The sequence below is a fragment of the Trichechus manatus genome, unplaced genomic scaffold (assembly GCF_000243295.1).
Source record: "Trichechus manatus latirostris isolate Lorelei unplaced genomic scaffold, TriManLat1.0 scaffold00121, whole genome shotgun sequence".
Taxonomy (NCBI): domain Eukaryota; kingdom Metazoa; phylum Chordata; class Mammalia; order Sirenia; family Trichechidae; genus Trichechus; species Trichechus manatus.
In genome coordinates, this window is record NW_004444057.1 from 1,163,423 (window position 1) to 1,184,334 (window position 20,912).

The 20,912-nt window shown below is 35.3% G+C and overlaps 1 protein-coding gene across 1 annotated transcript in view; it reads left to right on the forward strand.

Annotated features, from left to right (window-relative positions):
* Positions 1–20,912, forward strand: part of SNX2 (sorting nexin 2) — a 54,515-nt gene that overhangs the window by 17,771 nt on the left and 15,832 nt on the right. The window contains exons 3-7 of the mRNA XM_004384274.2: positions 4,159–4,322; positions 6,704–6,770; positions 6,921–6,964; positions 8,006–8,147; positions 16,249–16,327. Coding sequence (XP_004384331.1) covers positions 4,159–4,322; positions 6,704–6,770; positions 6,921–6,964; positions 8,006–8,147; positions 16,249–16,327 — 496 coding nt within the window. The remainder of the gene's footprint in view (positions 1–4,158; positions 4,323–6,703; positions 6,771–6,920; positions 6,965–8,005; positions 8,148–16,248; positions 16,328–20,912) is intronic.

Consider the following 20,912-nt stretch of genomic DNA (forward strand, 5'->3'; position numbering starts at 1 on the left):
TATTTACCACCTGTTCTATTTTGATTGACTTTTAGGTGAGTAAACTGATGCTTGAGAAATTTGTTTTTGATAAGGGAGAAAGATTTGGTATAATCCATCCTAACTTTAAAATGTATGTATATCAGACATTCCAAAACAGTTATCTACTTTAAGATTTAAACTTTAGAGACAGTGTTTTGATATTAAGAAGCAAATACTTCTGTAGAATTAATGACACAAAAAATAAAATTACAAATCTTTGTGTATTTAACATCTTAACTTACCTGAACTGGCTTTTATAGTACTCAAACTATATTTCTGAATAGTATTTCTGTATTTTTTATACAAATATGCTTGAAGATAAAATTCTCCATCACAAAGTTCCATAATAATTTTCTGCTTATTAGTTCTATGAAAAGTTGCCACCACAAATAAATTCATATATTTCATCATGTCAGAAAATTAAAAAAAGTATGATACCAAATACCTTAAATGTTTCCTTTTTTTTTCTTTTTCTTTTTTAAGCTACCTAACAACTTAGAGTCAAAATCTGTTAATCAAAGTTATAGTGTTCTTTTTTGTTTCCTTTTGTGGACTTCTTTTCCAGGCAATCCTTAAAAAATTTTTTTTCATGACATTTGTGTTTAATCTAAAAGATGACATAAGTTCTTTCTCTACTAAGCAGGTACCATCTAAAATTGTTATGTATTCCTCTTATAGTATAGGCTCATATACAGAAGTTTGGGATTGTCCATTTTATTAAAGACTCTTTCACCTCACAGCAAGAATTCCATATAAATGAGTGTGCTGAAGCCTTACTCTTAACAACTGAACTGTGTGTGTGTGTGTGTGTGTGTGTGTGTGTGTGTGTGTGTGTGTGTAAAGAAAGAGGGTTGTTTTACTGTGTGCACAGCTGATCATACAGTTAGCCAAGTGAAGAGTATACAATAATATTTGCCCACTTAGCTTAATTAGAAAAATCTTCAGTTTTTCAGTTTACCTAGAAATTCTGTACTAAATATTGTGATTAAAATGTGGTCCATGTCAGTGTTTGTTTTTTAAAAAATAAAAAAGAGACAAGGACTAAAAATTAATAAACAGCCATCTGTGTCCTTTGTTAACCTACAAACATAAGCACTTTTTATGCTTTATCGTTTACCTTAAACTCAGTTGCATTTCATAGTAACATCTTCAGGTGATCTAAGACCTACTCTAATTGTTTCTGTATAACTGAATTAACACTAGTATCTTTTTTGGAGCCCTGGTGGTGCAGTGGTTAAGAGCTATGAATGCTAACCAACAGATTGGCAGTTCAAATCCACCAGCCGCTCCTTGGAAACCCTATAGGGCAGTTCTTCTCTGTTCTACAGGGTCACTATGAGTCAGTTGATTCAATAGCAGCAGGTGTGGGTTTTTTGGGGTGTGTGTTTTTCATAAGGCATTTTAGCAAGTATATCATTCCTGCTTCTGTGGAGGAGTATGGATGGTGAAAAGTATTGTCCATTAATGAGAACATGTACTTGGGTTATTTTATTTCTCTTCTGTCAGAGGATAGAATATAGATATTGTTCAGTGACTTAGCCATTTTGATTCTAAAGCCTTAAAAAGAACAAACTGTATTGGTACATGTGCTGATTTGTTTTGGGTAGCATTCCAAGTACTGTATGTCAGAAGTGATACCAGAAAAAGTTCGAGTATGACAAATGATTTACTTACTTAGAGTGTTCACCAGATGTGATTAACTATGGAGCCACTCTCATCCACCATTTGTTACATCCTGCACTAGTGCTCCACTGTACATACTTTAGGAAACTGTCCTGAAGGACTAAGTGGGAGTGAACGAATTGCCAATGATAAAATTGTCCTAGACTTTCAGAACTTGTTTCTGCCATAGTAACTAGCTTATTTCACTTATGTTGTTCAGCAAATGATGCCAATTGCAAGTTTAATAAATATTCTTTTGTTTTAAAAATCCCCTGGCATCTGTCATGTAAATGAAATGTTACTTAGTTGACATTGACATAATTAATTTCTGCTTGTCCTCAAAGTATGTTTTCCAAGGAAAAGTTAATCACGGTACTTATAGGGTATCTTCTTTAACCCCTGCGTCTGGTTTAAATTAAAGCTTGTAAATTCCACTATGTTAATTTACCTATGCTAAAAGAAACTTTGAGAAGAATTTAAGGCAAACATTATGTAGCAGTATGTTGAAGCTCATAGCAACCCTATAGGACAAAGTAGAACTGCCCCATAGGGTTTCCTAGGCTGTAATCTTTACAGCAGCAGATCACCAAGTTTTTTCTCCTGCGGAGCCACTGGTGAGTTCAAACTGCCTACCTTTTGATTTAGCAGCTGAGTGGTTAACCATTGTGCCACCGGGGGCACTATGAGTTGGAACGTAACTCTCTGTCTACTTATTTTACGTTTTCCCTCCCATATTAGCTACTTAGATCATATTTAGCTTTTCTGGTTTTGAAGTCTCCTACCATTTATGAATTAGCCTGTCAGAGTCAGTGCAAAGAACACAAAACATGGTATTATTAAAGTAAAATGAGATTGAAAAGTTAAAATGACTTTATCTGTACTGATACCTCAGTAAAGTCATTACCTCTTTTACAGTTGTCTGTGACTCTGTTGCCAATAACAGTCCTCTTTTAGATTTTCTTTGGGTTTTTTTTTGTTTGTTTGTTTGCTGCTTGTTTTTATGCTAGTTGTTCTGCTTATTGTCCATAGATTAAAGATCTCATACCTCCTAGCTTTGAGATACTGCTGTTTTTTCCTTTCTCATGTTGGTTTCATATCTTTAAAAAAATAAAATAAGTCTATTTTCAACATCTTTAATCTGTTTCACTTCCTTCGATTAGTTTGAAGGGTTTGGGTTATTATTCTTATTTTAAAATACAAAACTACGAGAGATCTGTGCTAAGTAAGGATTCTCATCAACAAGAGATAATCAGTAAGAATAACTTGATAAAATGTTAACCTGTACAACCTTATTTGAGATAAATACATTATTACTATATTTTTTAAAATGGCTCACTGACTACCATTACTACCTTCCCAAACCTCTAGGAACCTAAGAACCTCTGGTTAGAAACCACTTGTCTGAGTCTTTGCTTCCCTTACATTCCTGCCTTTGTTTACCTGGAATCACTTCTACAAACGAGCAGAACTGTGGTGTACATTCTGGTCACTGATTGTAATTTTCACTTTCCTGGCTCTGTTTTTTGCTTATGTTATTCCATTTTCGTCGAATCCCCCACCCCATCCAAATCTCCTCAAATCAGTTTTGTAAACTGTTCCTGATTTTCTCCAGTCTAAAGTATTGTCTCCCATCTGAACTTAAATTGTAGTTTTTTCTGTAGTTCATATAGCAGTTAAATGTCTTATCTTGTAACATTCATTTTATTTTTCCTGGCTATTATTTAAGTCTTTTATTATTATTTAACATTCCACATGCTTATGTCTTGTTTTCCCAACTAGATTATAAGCTCTCCGAGGGCAGGTATGATATTTTACATTTCTTTGTGTTTCCATTGCACTTAGCACAGTGTTACATAGCTTGTAGACACTCAATTTATTGTATGATTTCAGATATATTTAATTTTGATTTTTCAAGTGAATGAGAGCATTTAAATTAAAACCTAAACATATATTTGCTTTGTGTCATATTAGTCTATTCAACTAATAATCAATGTAATATTCAGTAATCTTTGGCAGTTAATCGCTTTAGATTACTAACTTTGTGGATTATCCATAACAGATTTTTAATCCCAGTTGGGATAATTCTGGACGGCCTTCTGCCATAAAATTTGTGTTCATCTGTATAAAATAATCATTTGGAAGGTAAGTCACCATAAGTAAAGGATACACAACAAATCCAAACACAAATGAATGTGGAAATACCCACATCATTGCTTTCTTCCTAGCCTTATCCTTATCAGTAGTATAGATAATTAAGCTGACTTAATGAAATTCTTCCTAAAACCAAGAAAGTCACTGTTGGTTTCAAAGTTATGTTAAATAACTAAGGAAGTATTCGTAAAATTACTTTGTAAGGATTCTTTTATATATTTGTGGGTAGTATACAAAGTATTTTTCATAATTCATTAACTGCTGTACAGAATTTTGGGAATTTGCCACCAGTATCCTTAACTAACTTGTTTAATTTATATCTAGAAGCCACGGAAGAAGTTTCTCTGGACAGTCCAGAAAGGGAACCTATCCTCTCTTCAGAACCTTCTCCTGCAGTCACCCCTGTCACTCCTACCACACTCATTGCACCCAGAACTGAATCAAAGAGTATATCTGCTCCTGTGATCTTTGATAGATCCAGAGAGGAGGTATGTGATAATGTTTTTACTCTAAATTAATATGTAAGTAACAAGTCATTTGTTTCCTTTGCAACATCCCCTCCTAATTAAAGTTATTCCTAATTAAAGCCTTTTAGATATTTTGAGAAAAGAACATTGAACTAAAGGAGTTGGCTTCTAATTTTATCTCCACCACTCTTCAACCCAGTGACCTTGGGTGTATCACTCCTTTTTAAATCAAGGAGTTTGTCATTTGTTGTTGTACAGTGATAATGTGTATCTCTCTGTGTTCATATGATGAGCAAATAAGATGATGTATGAAAGTGCTTTGAAAACTGTTAACCACAATGAAGTGGTATTTTGAGTGATTTTATCTGATAAAATATGTAAAGGTTGTTATCTATTCTTTTTATTATGGTAAAATATATAATATAAAGTTTGTCATTTTAACCATTTTTAAGTGTACAACTCAGTGACATTAATTATATACACAGTGTTGTGCAGTCATCACCACTGTTTATTTCTAGAACTTTTTCATCATCCCGAAAAGAAACCGAGCACCCATCGAGTAACAACTCCCCATTCCTCCCTTGCCCACCCCTGGTAACCACTAATCTACTTTCTGTCTCTACGCATTTGCCTGTTCTACGTAGTTAATATAAGTGGGGTCATACAATATTTGTCCTTTGGTGTTTGACTTATTTCACTCAGCATGTTTTCAAGGTTCATCCGTATTGTAGCATGTATAAGAACTTTATTTTTCTTTATGGCTGAATAATATTCCATTATATGTATATACCACATTTTGCTTATTCGTTTACCTGTTGATGGACATTTAGGTGGTTTCCACTTTTTGGCTCTGTGAATAGGCTGCAGTGAACATTGATATACAGATAATCTCAGTCCCTGCTTTCAATTTTTGGGGTTTATACTTGGAAGCAATTTTTAATAATGTGAATTCATGGTATGGAAATTATAGTAAATGGCAAAATTATATGTTTAAAAGGCACTTGTATAGGAATAGATCATTAAAATAACCATGGTTTAAAAAACCAAAACTAAAACACAAGGGATAATCAGAGGATATTTTCTTTAAAAGGAAAGAAGTCAGACATAAAAGAGTACTTACCGTATAATTCCATTATATGAACTTTAAAAACATGTAAAACTAATGTAAAGTGTTAGAAGTCGGGATAAGGAATCCTGGTAGTGCAATGGTTAAGTGCTCAGCTGCTAACCAAAAGGTTGGTGGGTCAAACCTACCAGCTCCTCTGTAGGGGAAAAGACCTGATGATCTGCTCCCATAAAGATTACAGCCTTGGAAACCCTAGGGGGCATCTACTTTGTCCTAAAGGGTCACTATGTGTTGGAATCAACTCTGTGGCACAGAATAACAACAGAATCAAGTTAGCAGTTACATTGGTGGGTTGGAGAATGGGTTGTGGCTGGAGGAGACGCAAGAGAGGGCCTTCTGGGGTAATGATGGTGTTTATTTCTTGATATAGGTTCTGGTTCAGCAGATATGCTCACTTTGTGAAAATTTATCAAGCTCATTTATATACTTCTCTGTATGCATGTAGCAATTCAGTAAGACTTTTTAAAAATCTGTGCAAGAGGGAATCCATTAAACGAATTATGGTTAGAAAAATTCACTTTTCCTTAGACAGTCTTAGGCTATTAATATTCCTTTAAAAAACTTGCAAGATTTAACAGTCTGAGGTTTCTTCTTGGGAATAACAAAGGTTTCTTACAGAGCTGCTATTTGGATTGCTTGTTTATAAGCGTTAAAAGGTACTTCTGTGTAGTCTCAGGATTATCTTTTCCCATTTACTGTTCTTTTCAGTGAGCTTTATAGTACTTCAGTTGGCTTGGAAGAAAATGTGTTTATTAGGTAGGTTAGCTAAATCGTTGTGTTAAGGTTGATTTAAGTATAATATGTAATTTCTGTAGGTATCTAGGATTCTACTGGTAAAAAGTGATGGCTGCTTCCTGGTTATTAAAGAGAAGAGATACAACTTTGAAAAGTAATATTTAAAATAATTAAGGAGTTAATTATTTCAATAATCTGAATCTGGAGATTCAGTATATAGAATTAAAAAATCCACAATGTTCAAAAAGAAAACTAACACTTTTTTCCTGTATCTGAGGAGTTGTAAACACAAGAATCTCCGTTACTTCTACAGATAATCCTTTTTCTACTGTCTTTGTGCTGTTTTTTTTTTAACGTAGTCAGAAAATGGGAAAGCTTTTATTGTTTTTCAGAAATGGAGTGCTGAGTGCCTTTTTCAGTTACTTGATGTGATATGACCCTCATAGAAGATAGATGGTAGAAGTTGCAGTTATTAGTGTTACAACTGTAACATAAGTTAGAGTATTTTCTTTAATACAAAAAAAAAAATTACCTCTTCTAGATTGAAGAAGAAGCAAATGGAGATATTTTTGATATAGAAATTGGTGTATCAGATCCAGAGAAAGTCGGTGAGTTAATATTTACGAATTATTTTTTACATTTGTTCTTTTTTGATAATTGATGTTGTTTTTCTTTACTGAATGCATCATTATAGTATTAAAATGGTACTTTTTATTTTTAAACTCGTGATTTTTAATAATGTTTGACTTTGCTTATAGGTGATGGCATGAATGCTTACATGGCATACAGAGTAACAACAAAGGTGAGCCTTATTTGCTGATGTGAAAGCCAGAAGTCAAGAAACCATTGTGCTTTCCAGGATCTGCAAGTAATGTATGATAGAAGTGTTGGCAGTAAGCCTCCCTGTATCATGAACAGCCATGTTAAGGAGTTGGAGCTTCATCTGTAACATAATGGAGAGCCATTAAGGAGTTTCAAACACAAGTGTGGCACGATTAGATTTTTGTTTTAGAATGATTTCTCCAGCCTTGGTATGAACTGGGAGGGTCAAAGTAGAAGTCAGGGTTTCTAGTTATGCCGTTGGAATTATTAAAGGCTTGTAGTCCTTTGAACCTTAATAAGAGAGAGGGTCTGTTGTAGCAGTCATTGCTGTGAGAAGTAATAATTTAAGGAAATGGTTCTGGGGCTGAGCGAAATAAATGGCTTCTTGAGTTATTTAGGAGGTGGAATCAGTGGGACTTGGATGTAAGGGGTGAGGAACGAGGGGTATGCCTAGGTTACTGACTAGAGGAACTGCGTGGCTGTGGGAGTGCCGTGCAGAGAGGCAGTCAATACAAGAGAAAACAGTACAGATGGGCATGAGATTCATCAATTCATCTAACAGATACTTATTAAACATCTACCATGGGGTCAGGCCCTGTTCCCAACACAGGAATATAGTAGTACATAATAGACAAGTGCCGTTATCTGAGTGTTATGTTAGAGTAGGAGAAAATATGTTGAGTTTGAGATGTCAGTGAGATTTAAGTGGAGGCATTTGGATATATAGGAGTAAAGCTCAGAAGACATCTGGGAATTAAGAATCATTACTATGAATACAAGTGAATGATATGAGTCAAGGATAGAATACAGCAGATATTTTATATCCTCTTAAGTTTTTGTAAAAAAAAAATATATATATGATTAAGTTTTATTTTTTTAATTGTTAGAAATCTGTGTACATTAGTTAGCTACTCTGCATTCTTTTGCAAAGCAGACTAGTGTGTGTTCAGTTAGGTATGATATTAACTTCTAAATAATTGCTTAATAATCAAAATTTGAAATACCTCTTCTTCACTCATAGACTTCCCTTTCCATGTTCAGTAAGAGTGAATTTTCAGTTAAAAGAAGATTCAGTGACTTTCTTGGCTTGCATAGCAAATTAGCAAGCAAGTATTTACATATTGGTTATATTGTGCCACCAGCTCCAGAAAAGAGTATAGTAGGTAAGCATGAATCTAAAAAAATTAATTTTTGTTACTGTTATTAGTTCAGTTTTAACCATATAGATTTGTGGATTCCATAATCATTCACTGTCATAGCCTCTGATAAAATCTAAGGGAGATACTGAATTGAAATATTCCATTTATGATAATCATTCATTGATTGAAGAGTATATAGCTAATAGTTTTATTTTCTAACCCCTGAAGATTTTTATATATCTAATATAGTGATGTTAAATATTGGATCAAAATTTGCCAAATTGAAAACAACCAGAAACCTTCACCATTTAGGCTCATTAGAGTACCATTTTACTGAGTCATACTTCTTGTTGTAGGCTGTTGAATCAATTCTGACTTATAGCAACCCCAGAGGATAGGGTAGAACTGCCCATAAGGTTTCTAGGATTTAATCCTTATAGGAGCGGATCACCAGGTCTTTTCTCCCTCGGAGCCACCAGGTGGGTTCAAACTGACAACTTTCCTGTCAGCAGCCAGTTGCTTAACCATTGCGCCACCAGGGCTCTTGAGTCATGCTTAGAGGATACTTAATATAATACATTTTTCTAAAGGATGGAGATGTTTGGCCCTTAGTTACACATCATCCAAAAGAGAAGATTTGGTCTAGCCTCACTAATACAAGATCTGTTTTGAACTCATCTTAGTTTATTTCTTAACTCAATTTAAATTTAAAAAAAATTTCTACTTGTACAATAATAGCTTAGTTGAGAAAATGCAGGAAATTAGAGGAAAAGCATTAAAAGGTATTTATCATCTCTTAACAATTTCGTAGGGTTTTTTTTTTTTTTTTCCAGTCATGGGTTTTTAATTTTACCTTACTTTATTTTTCTTTGTACTTAAGAGTATTATTCTGGAAACATGTTTAAAATAAATTTTTACTTTTTAAACATTTGGTTTAAAAAGCAGTTTTATCGGTACCTTTTGTGATTTTTGAAACCTGACGTTATTTCGGTAAATTTGTTACATTCTTTCTCTTTTCTTAATTCAGAATCTTGTTGAGTAGTTCTCAGACTTTTTGGTCTCGGGATGCCTGTATATTCTTTAAATAACATTTTTTGTAAAAGAAAATAGTTTTTGTGAAACAAAAAATTTAATGATAAAAGTGGCTTTTTTTTTCTTTAAAATCTTGCAAATCTCTTTAATTTCTGGTTTAATAGGAGATAGCTGTATTCTCCTGTCTACTTCAGCACTCAGTCTGTTGTGATATAACACATTGTATAACCTTTCTAAAATTCCACGTAACACTCATGAGAGAATGAGAGTTAAAAAAAGACAAATAATAGTATTGTTATGAAGGAGCCCTAGTGGCACAGTGGTTAAGAGCTTGGCTGCTAACCAGCTGCTTCTTAGGAACCCTAGGGGGCAGTTCTCCTCTGTCCTGTAGAGTCCCTAGGAGTCAGAATCAACCGGGAATGGGTATTGTTATGAAAATGACCCTCATGTATCCTGGACCACAGTTTGAAAACTGCCAGTCTAGCTCATAGTCTTCTAAAGTATTGTATAGATATCCTTCCGCATTCTACCTTCTATGTAGGGACCTTACCCTTCTGCTTATTTTTTTTTATCCTTTTGTTTATCTTTTTCTGTGACTTTATATTGTACGTTTATTTTTATTTACTGAAAGAGCAAAAACAACAAACTATTATTCTCATTTTGGTGGCTAGACACATGCTAGTCTAGTTGTTACACACTGACCAAAAAAGACTTAGTAAGAGCTAGATTCTGATGCCCAAGTTCATTGTTTCCATCTAATTTTTTGTCCTAGTCTTAAACCTTTGACAGATTATTGCAATATAGTACATAGCATATGTAAATTTAAAATTGAAGTAAGAAACTAAATCCTAAGTGTAGCATCTCTCTTAACTGATTCTGATAGCCTTCATAGGTTAGTAAGAGACAGTGACACAATCATGTTCGTATTATCCAGATATATGACCAGGTAGCCAATTATAAGACTGTCAGTTAAGTTATAGGAATAACTAACATTCATCGAGTGCTTACTGTGCTATGGCAGTATGCTGCGTACTTTACCTGCATTCTCTCAATCAATCCTCCCAACAACTTTGTGAGGTTAATTTATCATTGTTCTTACTTAATAGGTAAGGAAACTAAGGTTCATGGAAGTTATGTAACATGTCCCAAGTATTATAGCTACTGAGTGGCAGAGTTGAGTTTTGACTGCAGGCTATCTTACCCTACTAATATTAACATCATTCTAATCTCCCTCCTAATTTTGGGATGATTATTTTAATATGATCAAGGTTTGCTTTTATTTTTTACTTAAAATAGAAAACTTTTCAATTTTTAAAAATCTAATGCTATATTGTTGTAGAATTGTATGTCAATATACATTTGAATTGTTTTAAAATTGTTTGTTTATATACTTACGCCAAAAAGAATTTGAGACAACTTGAAAATATGTATAGTATAAAAGTAAATATGTATATGTAAAAGTGTGGTAAGATAGTAAGATGAAGTTCTAAGTAATGCAAAGTTCCTCAAAATATGTGCCATAACATCTTGAACAGTTATTAAACGTGGGTAACAAATTGATCTTTGAACCCCCTGGTAGCCAACCAGTGACAGAAGCAATCACTTATAAATTACATATTGTTCATAAAATTTTTAAAAAATATTTTACTATATTTTTGGTGAAAGTATACACAGCAAAACAGGTTCCCATTCAACAGTTTCTACAAATAATGTTCATTGACATTGGTTACATTCTTCACATTGTGTCAACATTCTCATTATTTCCATTCTAGTTGTTCTACTCCCATTAACTTAATCTCACTGCCTCCTCCCACCCCCACCTTTTCATCCATGCTTTAGAGTAACTGATGTCCGTTTGGTCCTATATAGATAATTTTTTTAAAGAGCACAGTACTCAAGGGTGACATTCTTCGCTTTTTGACCTAACCTGCTATTTAGTTATGTTCGTAAAAATTTTAAAGTAAAAATGAATACATTTCTACAAAGAATTTAAAAGGTGAGAGTCCCTTTTAAAGACTTAGTGGTTTTCAAGTAATAAGCACTTACAGTGGGGTGGTGGAATAACAGTAGTTACTTTTTCTCCTTGCTGGGAAGCTATAACTTCCCACTAAAGGAAGAGGACTCTTTTCAGAAGCACATAACTGTTGCCACCTTCATAGGGCTTTGGTTGATTATAGAGACATCCATGTCTAGGAGCCCTGATGGCCTAGTGGTTAAGACCTCGGCTGCAAACCAAAAGGTCAGCAGTTCAAATCCACCGGCTGCTCCTAGGAAACCCTATGGGGCGGTTGTTCTCTGTCCTGTAGGGTCGCTGTGAGTGAGAACCAACGTGATGGCACTTACCAACAACAACAAATTGCATGTACAAGCATACCTCAGAGATGATGTAGGTTCCATTCCAGACTACCGCAATAAAATGGGTCACACAAATTTTTTCATTCGTTGATGGGCACGTAGGTTGTTTCCAACTTTTTGATATTATGAACAGTGCTGCAATGAACATGGGTGTGCATGTATCTATTCGTGTGATGGCTCTTATTTCTCTAGGATATATTCCAAGGAGCGGGATTACTGGATTGTATGGTACTTCTATTTCTAGCTTTTTCAGGAAGCGCCAAATGGATTTCCGAAGTGGTTGTACCATTTTACGTTCCCACCAACAGTGTATAAGTGTTCCAGTCTCTCCACAACCTCTCCAACATTTATTATTTTGTGTTTCTTGGATTAATGCTAGCCTTGTTGGGGTGAGGTGGTATCTCATTGTAGTTTTGATTTGCATTTCTCTAATGGCTAATGTGGCAGTTTCTTAAAACAAGACAGCAATGGAGTCTGCCGCATTGATTGATTCTCTCTTTCCCTAAAGATTTTTCTGTAGCATGTAATGCTGTTTGACAGCATTTGATCCACAGTAGAACTTCTTTCAAAATTGGAGTCAGTCCTCTCAAACCCTGCCCTTGGTTTATCAACTAAGTTTATGTAATATTCTAAGTCCTTTGTTGTCATTTCAACAGTGTTCACAGCATTTTCACCAGTAAGATTGAGATTCCATCTCAAGAAATCACTTTCTTTGCTCATCCGTAAGAAGCAACGCCTCATCCATTATAATTTTATCATGAGATTGCAGCAATTTATTCACATCTTCAGACTCTACTTTTAATTCTAGTTCTCTTGCTGTTTCTACCACATGTACAGTTACTTCCTCCCCTGAAGTCTTGAACCCCTCAAAGTCATCCATGAGGGTTGGAATCTGCTTCTTCCAAACTCCTGTTAATATTGCTATTTTGACCTCCTCCCATGAATCACAAATGTTCTTAATGGCATCTAGAACGGCGAATCCTTTCCAGAAGGTTTTCAATTTACTTTGCCAAGATCCATCAGAGGAATCATTATCTATGGCAGCTGTAGCCTTATGAAATGTATTTCTTGAAGAATAAGAGTTGAAAGTCGAAATTACTCCTCAATCCATGGGCTGCAGAAGGGATGTTGTGTTAGCAGGCATGAAAACAACATTAATCTCCTTGTACATCTCTATCAGAGCTCTTGGGTGACCAGGTGCATTGTCAATGAGCAGTAACATTTTGAAAGGAATCTTTTTTCTGAGCAGTAGGTCTCAACATTGGCTTAAAATATTCAGTAAACCATGTTGTAAACAGATGTGCTGTCATCCAGGCTTTGTTGATCCGTTTATAGAGCACAGGCAGAGTAGATTTAGCATAATTCTTAAGGGCACTAGTATTTTCGAATGGTCAATGAGCATTGGCTTCAACTTAAAGTCACCAGCTGTATTAGCCCCTAACAAGAGAGTCAGCCTGTCCTTTGAAGCTTTGAAGCCAGGCATTGACTACTCCTCTCTAGCTATGAAAGTCCTAGATGGCATCTTCTTCCAATATAAGGCTGTTTCATCTACATTGAAAATCTGTTGTTTAATGCAGCCAGCTTCATCAGTTATCTCATCTAGATCTTCTGGATAACTTGCTGAAGCTTCTGCATCAGCACTTGCTACTTCACTTTGCACTGTTAGGTTATGGAGACAGCTTCTTCTTTCCTTAAACCTCATGAACCAACCTCTGCTAGCTTCAGACTTTTCTTCTGCCACTTCCTCACCTCTCTCAGCCCCACAGAATTGAAGAGAGAGCCTTGCTCTAGATTAGGCTTTGGCTTAAGGGAATGTTGTAGCTGGTTTGATCTATCCAGACAACTAACACTTTCTCCATATCAGCAAAAAGGCTGTTTCTCTTTCTTAGCAATCGTGTGTTTACTGGAGTAGCACTTATAATTTCCTTCAAGAACTTTTCCTTTGCCTTCCTCACTAAGCTTAATCATTTCTAGTTTTTTATTTAAATTGAGAGACTTAGACTTTTCCTTTCACTTGAACTCTTAGAAGAAGTCATTGTAGGGTTATTAATTGGCCTCATTTCAATATTGTCATGTCTCAGGGAATAGGGAGGCCTGAGGAGACGGAGGAACACCAGATGGTGAAGCAATCAAAACACACACATTTATTAAGTTTGTCTTATCTGGGCACGATTCAGGGCGCCTAAAACAATTAAAATAGTAACGTCAAAGATCACTGATCACAGATCACCATAACAGATATGATAATAATGAAGAAGTTTGAAATATTGCAAGAATTACCAAAATGTGACAGAGAGACAAAGTGAGCACATGCTGTTGGAAAAATGGTGCCAATAGACTTGCTCGACGCAGGGTTGCCGCAAATCTTCAATTTGTAAAAAATGTAGTATCTGTGAAGTGCAATTAAAGTGCAATTAAATGAGGTATGCCTGTAAACTATTAGAAAAGAGCAACAACAGAGGTGAAAAGTTGTAACAATAAACTGGTTAGGGTAAGTTATTATTTTTTTTCACAATGGCCCATAACAGTTACCTCCAGGAGAAGACCCTTGACTTCAGTGAAGACAAAAGAAGGAAAGAACTATACAGTGATTAAGATGATTTCAGGGAAGCAGAATATGTGGAATAATTAACCTTACTAATTCTAGTAGTCTAATCAGAGGAGGTAATTTTAGGTGTCTGGATTTTCCTTTTCAAACCATTGTATTTTCAATGAAATTATGTTTACCAAAATGTTAATTGGTGGTATATGTTAATTATTGACTAAATGTACCAACCTGAAGAATAATTGCATAGTTTTACATTTGCTGTACATATCCATTTTTTAAACAGCTTTATTGAAATATAATTCATATGCTATACAATTTCCCGTTTAAATTGTACAGCAACTTTTATTATATTCACAGAGTTGTGCATCCATTACCACAATCAATTTTAGAACATTTTCATTGCCCCCAAAAGAAACCCAGTGCCCCTGTCTTAGTTATCTGGTGCTGAGCCCTGGTGGTGCTGTGGTTAAGAGCTCAGCTGCTAACCAAAAGGTTGACAGTTCAAATCTGCCAGTCGCTCCTTGGAAATCCTATGGGGCAATTCCCCTTTGTCCTTTAGGGTCACTATGAGTCAGAATTGACTCCATGGCAGTGGGTTTGGGTTGTTTTTATTTATTTATTTATTTTTTATAAGAGAAATACCATAAGTGGATGGCTTTAACAAACAAATTTATTCTCTCACAGTTTAGAAGTCTGAATTCAGGGCGCCAGCTTCAGGAAATGCTTTCTCTCTGTGTCGGTTCTGGATTAGGTCCCTGTCATCAATCTTCCCCTGGTCTAGGAGCGTTTCAGTGCAGAGACGCGGAGTCCAAAGGAGTGCTCCTCTCCTGGCACTTCTTTCTTGGTGGTATGAGGTCCCCTCTCTCTGCTTGCTTCTCCTTTTATCTCTTGTGAGATAGAAGGTGATGCAGGCCACACCCCAGGGAAAGTCCCTTTGCAAAGGATCAGGGCTGTGACCTGAGTAAGGGTGTTGCATCCCACCCTAATCCTCTTTAACATAACCTAATCTTGCCACATTAACATCATAGAGGTTAGGATTTACAACACAGGATATTCAGATCACAAAAAGGTGGACAACCATACAATACGGGGAACCATGGCCTAGCCAAGTTGATACACGTTTTTGGGGGCACACAATTCATTCCATAACAACCCCTTAGCCATCAGCCCTCCCCTCCCCAATCTCTCCATACGTCCTAGTCCTAGGCAACCACTCTTCTACTTTCTGTCTTTAGATTTACCTGTTTTGGACATTTTGTATATTAAAGGAGTCATATATCATGGATCATATGCAACCCTTTGTGACAAGCTTCTTTCAGCATGTTTTAAAGGTTGTTTCATGTTGTAGTATGTATCAGTAGTTCCTTTCTTCAGAATTTACTTTTGAAAGGAAAAAGAACAGGAAAAAAAAAACTACAGTCTCATATATTAGTATTAATATTGAAATTGCCAATACAGAAATGATTAACATGATCTTTGTATTTTTAAATTTAAAATTGTGTTCTAAATGTCTGCGGAAGAGCCGGTTATTTTAACTATAATAAGATCAGTTAGGATAAGTTAACAAGAACATGTTCTTAGAATCTGCAGTAGGGAAAACATTAAGCAAATCCATGGGTTATACTTATTTTTGTTTTTCTAGTCCCTATGGTAAAAGAAAACCTTAATTATTGCTCATAAGAAATGAAAATATAAATTGAGCTTGAACACTGATTTGAAATTCCAGGATGCATATTGCAGTGCAGACACATTTTAATTTACCAAGAGTGAAATATACAATAGATAAGAAATGATTAAGCGCTCAGTAACCAAAAGGTTTGAATCTGCCACCCACTTGGAGGGAGAAAGATGTGGCAGTCTGATTCCGTAAAGATTACAGCCTAGGAAACCACATGGGGCAGTTCTCCTCTGTCCTGTAGGGTCGCTATGAGCCAAAATTGATTTGATGGCAGTGGGTTTGGTTTTTGGTTTATACTTTTACATAAAGGAACAGTTACGTGTTAGAAAACTACAAACACAGCTTTATCTGTTCCTTTGTAAGCATTTACCAAGTAGAGATGTTAGCATATCATATGAGTTTTAATGACTTAAGATACTGGTTACAAATTTAGGAGTTTTTGTTTTTGTCAAGTTTAAAGTTATTTTAAGTTATACAGAAACAATTATGGGTCTCATTCAATTTTTTCAAAGGCATGACCAAGGTCAAAGTGGGTAAAGAAGATTCATCATCCACTGAATTTGTAGAAAAACGGAGAGCAGCTCTTGAAAGGTAATTCTAGACAAATATACTTTACTACTTTTATGTTTTTACTTCAGTAATGTAAATCTAATTATATGACATAACTAAATTTTAATGATTAATTTTTTTCAAAGTACCACTTGTTGGCTCTTCCTAAGAATGCCTTAGACTTATAAAGAAATTTGCTTCTTTCAACAACACCCTGCTGTATACTTGATATGTTTTTATTCTCGTTAATCATCTCTGTAACAAAATAGCACCTATTTTTGTATCATACAGTACAAGCAAGAATATAAGGTCATGAACTATTTGGGAATAGAGTTACTACGTCATAGCTGTAGTTAGCAAGAGAAGTAAGAAATTACCAGATGTGTGAAAGGAAAGCATGAATGTTGTAAAGGGGGGAAAGGGTTGATAAAAATAACCAATAATAGCCAGTTGCCATTGAGTTGGTTCCGACTCATGGTGACCCTATGTGAGTCAGGGTAGAACTGTGCCCCATAGGGTTTTTAATGGCAGATTTTTTGGAAGTAAATCACAGCCCTTTCTTTCAAAGCACCTCTGGGTAGACTTGAACCACCAACCTTTTAGTTAGCCTTTTGGTTAGCAGCTGAGCACTTAACCGTTTGTGCCATCCAGGGACTAGTTATAAAAAAATACCTCTTCATTATTTAGTTTCTTAGGAAGTTATACCTTATCCATGTACTGTGTTGGATAATTTGATTAATTATAGTTCATCTAAATTTTTTCTTTTGAAATATTAGTAAGAACATCATTAAATACCGTGAAAAATGTGGGTTTTGCCCCCTTCCTTATTTCTGTATAATTCATTTTGTCCAGAGTATACAGAAGTATTAGTCATTGCTTCAGTTGATTAACTGTATACTTAGGCTAAAATATACACTCTACTTCTCTTAGAGTACTTGACTTTACACATCCCCTGTACCTTTAAAGACTTGCCTTCATTGTGGCAGGCTAGAAGGGAAGTCGATGGGGGGAATTCCATTCCCAGAATCTTAACATTTACTTCTTCCTTGCTAAGCTAAAAATGTGAGAAAACAAAATTTGAAACTATTTTAAAGCCCAGCTTTTAGAACATAGTCTGTTCGTAAGTTGGGAATTACTAGGTTTGAAACATTTTCTTAATTTCATAGGTTTTGTTTTGTTTTGATTCTTGGCTTAAAAATGGTGATTGAGGTGGGTAGGACAGATTTTAGGGGATGGTATATATATCTCTGGGGTGTAAATTATTTTTAAAAACAATTTTTAAGACAATTTCTGGTTTATAATGGTAAATTATGTAAATTTTAAGAAAATGCCACAGTAAAGTCAGTTTTGAACAAGTTGCAGTTAAAAAGCAAAGGAATGTGTAGTTTAAAATCTAAAATTATAGAAGACTTAAGAGATGGGATTATGGATGTGTAAAAATCAGCAGTTACTCTGGAGAAGAATTTAAATTGCATCAAAAGAAGTTTAGGTTAGGCATTAGAATTGATTCTGTTCTGAGAGAGGCCATAGACAATATTTTTAAGAATAAAGGTAGATAATCATGTGCCTTGATTTTACTTAGTCCTTTCTCAAAGTGTAAACATGACCTTTTGAGAGACCTTTCAAGTCCTATTTTTCTATGAGTAAATTTGAACTATTTCAGATGGCATGCTTGATAAGCAACTTAATGAAGATTTATTGTACCAAGGACATATAATTTGATTCTTCATTCACCTTTCTTCTGAGTTGACTGCATTTTATGGTACTAAGGAACTCTGGTGGCACAATGGTTAAAAGATCAGCTGCTAACCAGAAGGTTGGCCGTTTGAATCCACCAGCCACTCCTTGGAAACCCTGTGGAGCAGTTCTCCTCTGTCCTATAAGGTCACTACGAGTTGGAATTGACTTGACGCCAGTGGGTTTATTTAACCATATCTTTATGCAATATGAAACATTGAAGAAAGTTTTAAGGAAATACTGAAACTCGACTAGTGTGTGAAGACAGTTTCTTTACAGATAAATGTTACTTGTTAGATGCTACCTTAGTGGAATTTGCAGTAGTGAAAAAAGAACAGTTTGAGGAAATGTTCATTTTTGCACTAGAAAAAATGACTAAAGAAAAAGCATACAAGCAAAGGAACTGGAATGATTTCTGTAATTTGACTCTAATCCTAATTCTCCTGTCCCAGCCACTTTTAATTAGTTCCCTTGCACATTTATTTTTGAATCTGTATAAGATTTTAAAATTGCATTTTCCTTAACCTTTTCTATAGCAGACTTTTCTAAAGTGGTTTTCCTGTGATGTTTCTAAAAATTTAAACATTAGTGTAGACATGCAGTACTTGCTGGGTACCCAAACTGATCAGATCTGGTCAGTCAGGAAAGTGTTTCTGTTTGTATTACTTTATCAATACTGTGGTAATCATTTACGTATTTATTTGTTCAACTTAGAGAATCCAGATGACTATCTTGAACAGAAAGGATAAACATCTGGTATTAAAACCTAGGAAGAGAGGGAGTATTTAAGTACTCAAGTGCTCTCCTGTGCCACACTCAGTAAAGTAAGCAGAGACTACCTCTGTTGAGTATCGCTAAGGTCACTTGTTTGATTTTCTTTAGAGTGCTTCACATCTTACCTTAAGGTCATGTTGAGGTTATTTTATGGGTAAGGATACACTTCTGTAAATATAAGCTGAGAAATTCAGTGTCACATGATAATACAATGTACAGGAGTACAAGATTTAGAATCAGTTCTGTTCAAGCCTCACTCCACTACACACTATCTGCGTGACCTTTGGTAAGTTACTTAACATCAGGGCATTCTTCCTTATCTCTAAAATTGAAGTGTATCAGTTAAGGTTATGTTCATTTCAGGCACCTAAAAGCCCAACTGACAAGGCCTAAACAGATAATGTAGATAAATTCACCAACTCTTTCATCTCAAGAAGTTTGGAGGTAGACAGCCTTTCTGAACTATCTAATTATTAGGAAATCCTGTTGCTTCTTGATACCTGGAATGCAACCATTTCTCACCATCTACTGACTACCCTAGTCCCAATGCCTTAATTAACTGTAGTAGCCTCCTAAGTGTCCCTTCTTCCATCATGCACCTTTGCTCAATTTTTGACTTAGCAGCCAGAGTGATCTTTTAAAACAGTAGTCAGATCATATCACTCCCCATTTTACTCAGAATAAAAGCCAAAAGTCCTTATAATGACCTACAAGACCTTACATGACCTGCATCACCGACCTCTGATACATGTTTGATCTCATATCTTCCTAGATCACTCTGCTCTAGGCACACTGACCTTCTGCCTTCTCCTCAAACATCCCAGGCATGTTCCTTCCTGCCTTAACATTCTTTTTTTTGGCCGTTCCTTCTGCTTAGAATTCTTTGTTCCCAGGTATCTGCATGGTTAACTCTCTTACGTCTTTCAAGTTCAAATGTTCAAATATCACCTTTTTAGTGATGCCTATTCTGACCTGTAGAGTTGCTGTAAGTCAGAATCAATTAGATGGCCACAGGTTTGGTTTGGTTTGTTTCTTTTTTGTATTCTGGCCTGGTGGCGTGGTTAAGAGCTCGGCTGCTAACCAGAAGGTCAGCAGTTTGAATCCACCAGCCGCTCCTTGGAAACCCTATGAGGCAGTTCTACTCTGTCTTATAGGGTCGCTATGAGTCTGAATCAACTTAGTGGCAGTGGGTTTTTATTCTGACCTATCGGACTGTTTGAGTTGCCACCAACCACACCTCACACTTATCCTACTGTTCTATCCTTCCTTCTTTTCCACAGCACTTCTCAGCTTATCACACACTGTATAATTTATATGTTTATTATTTTTAAAGTTTATTGTCTGCCTTCTCTTACTAAAATGTAAGCTCCACAAGAGAAGGGATCTTGGTCATTTTTGTTCACTGATGTATTCCAGGTACACAGAACAGTACCTGAAACCTAGTAAGTGCTCAATAAATACTTGTTGAATGAACAAATTAATATCAAAGACCCAGGCTCTTTGTGCTTTTCTAATTGGTCGTTGTTATCACATGTGTCAGTTGCAAGCAAGATAACTATGTTTAACTTTGTTGCTTTCAAGCATTTTATATAACCTGCTTTGTTTTGTTGTATTTTAGGTACGTAGATAGGAACTTGAAAGCCCCAAGTGACTAAATTTATCAGTAACCTTTCTTAAGAGCGAAGCTGAAGAACAGCTATTGACCACCTCTTGTTGAGTCGAATACTTACTTTTCATCAATTCCATTGTATCTTTCTGCCTTCTGTATTTCTATTTCTCCCCATACGTCTTTTCTTCTTCCTACATTCTTTTCCTGTTTTTGTTCTGTATCTTTCCTTTATATATCTACCACCCTCTCTGACCTTAATTCTCAATTGGTATATATTTATAAATATTCATTATTTTAAAATCCATTTAATGTTTCTGTTCTTAACTTTAAGATTATATAAGCTTAATACTTTTTTTTTTTTTTAATGGTCGCTTTCTACTTCACTGTAACTCTTAAGAGAAAGGAAAGTTTTACTTTTGTTTTCTAAACATCATTTCCCAAAATTGATTCATCAGGATACTAATATGTGGTATGCTGCTGTGCATTATAAGTCTTGAAGAAAGGGGA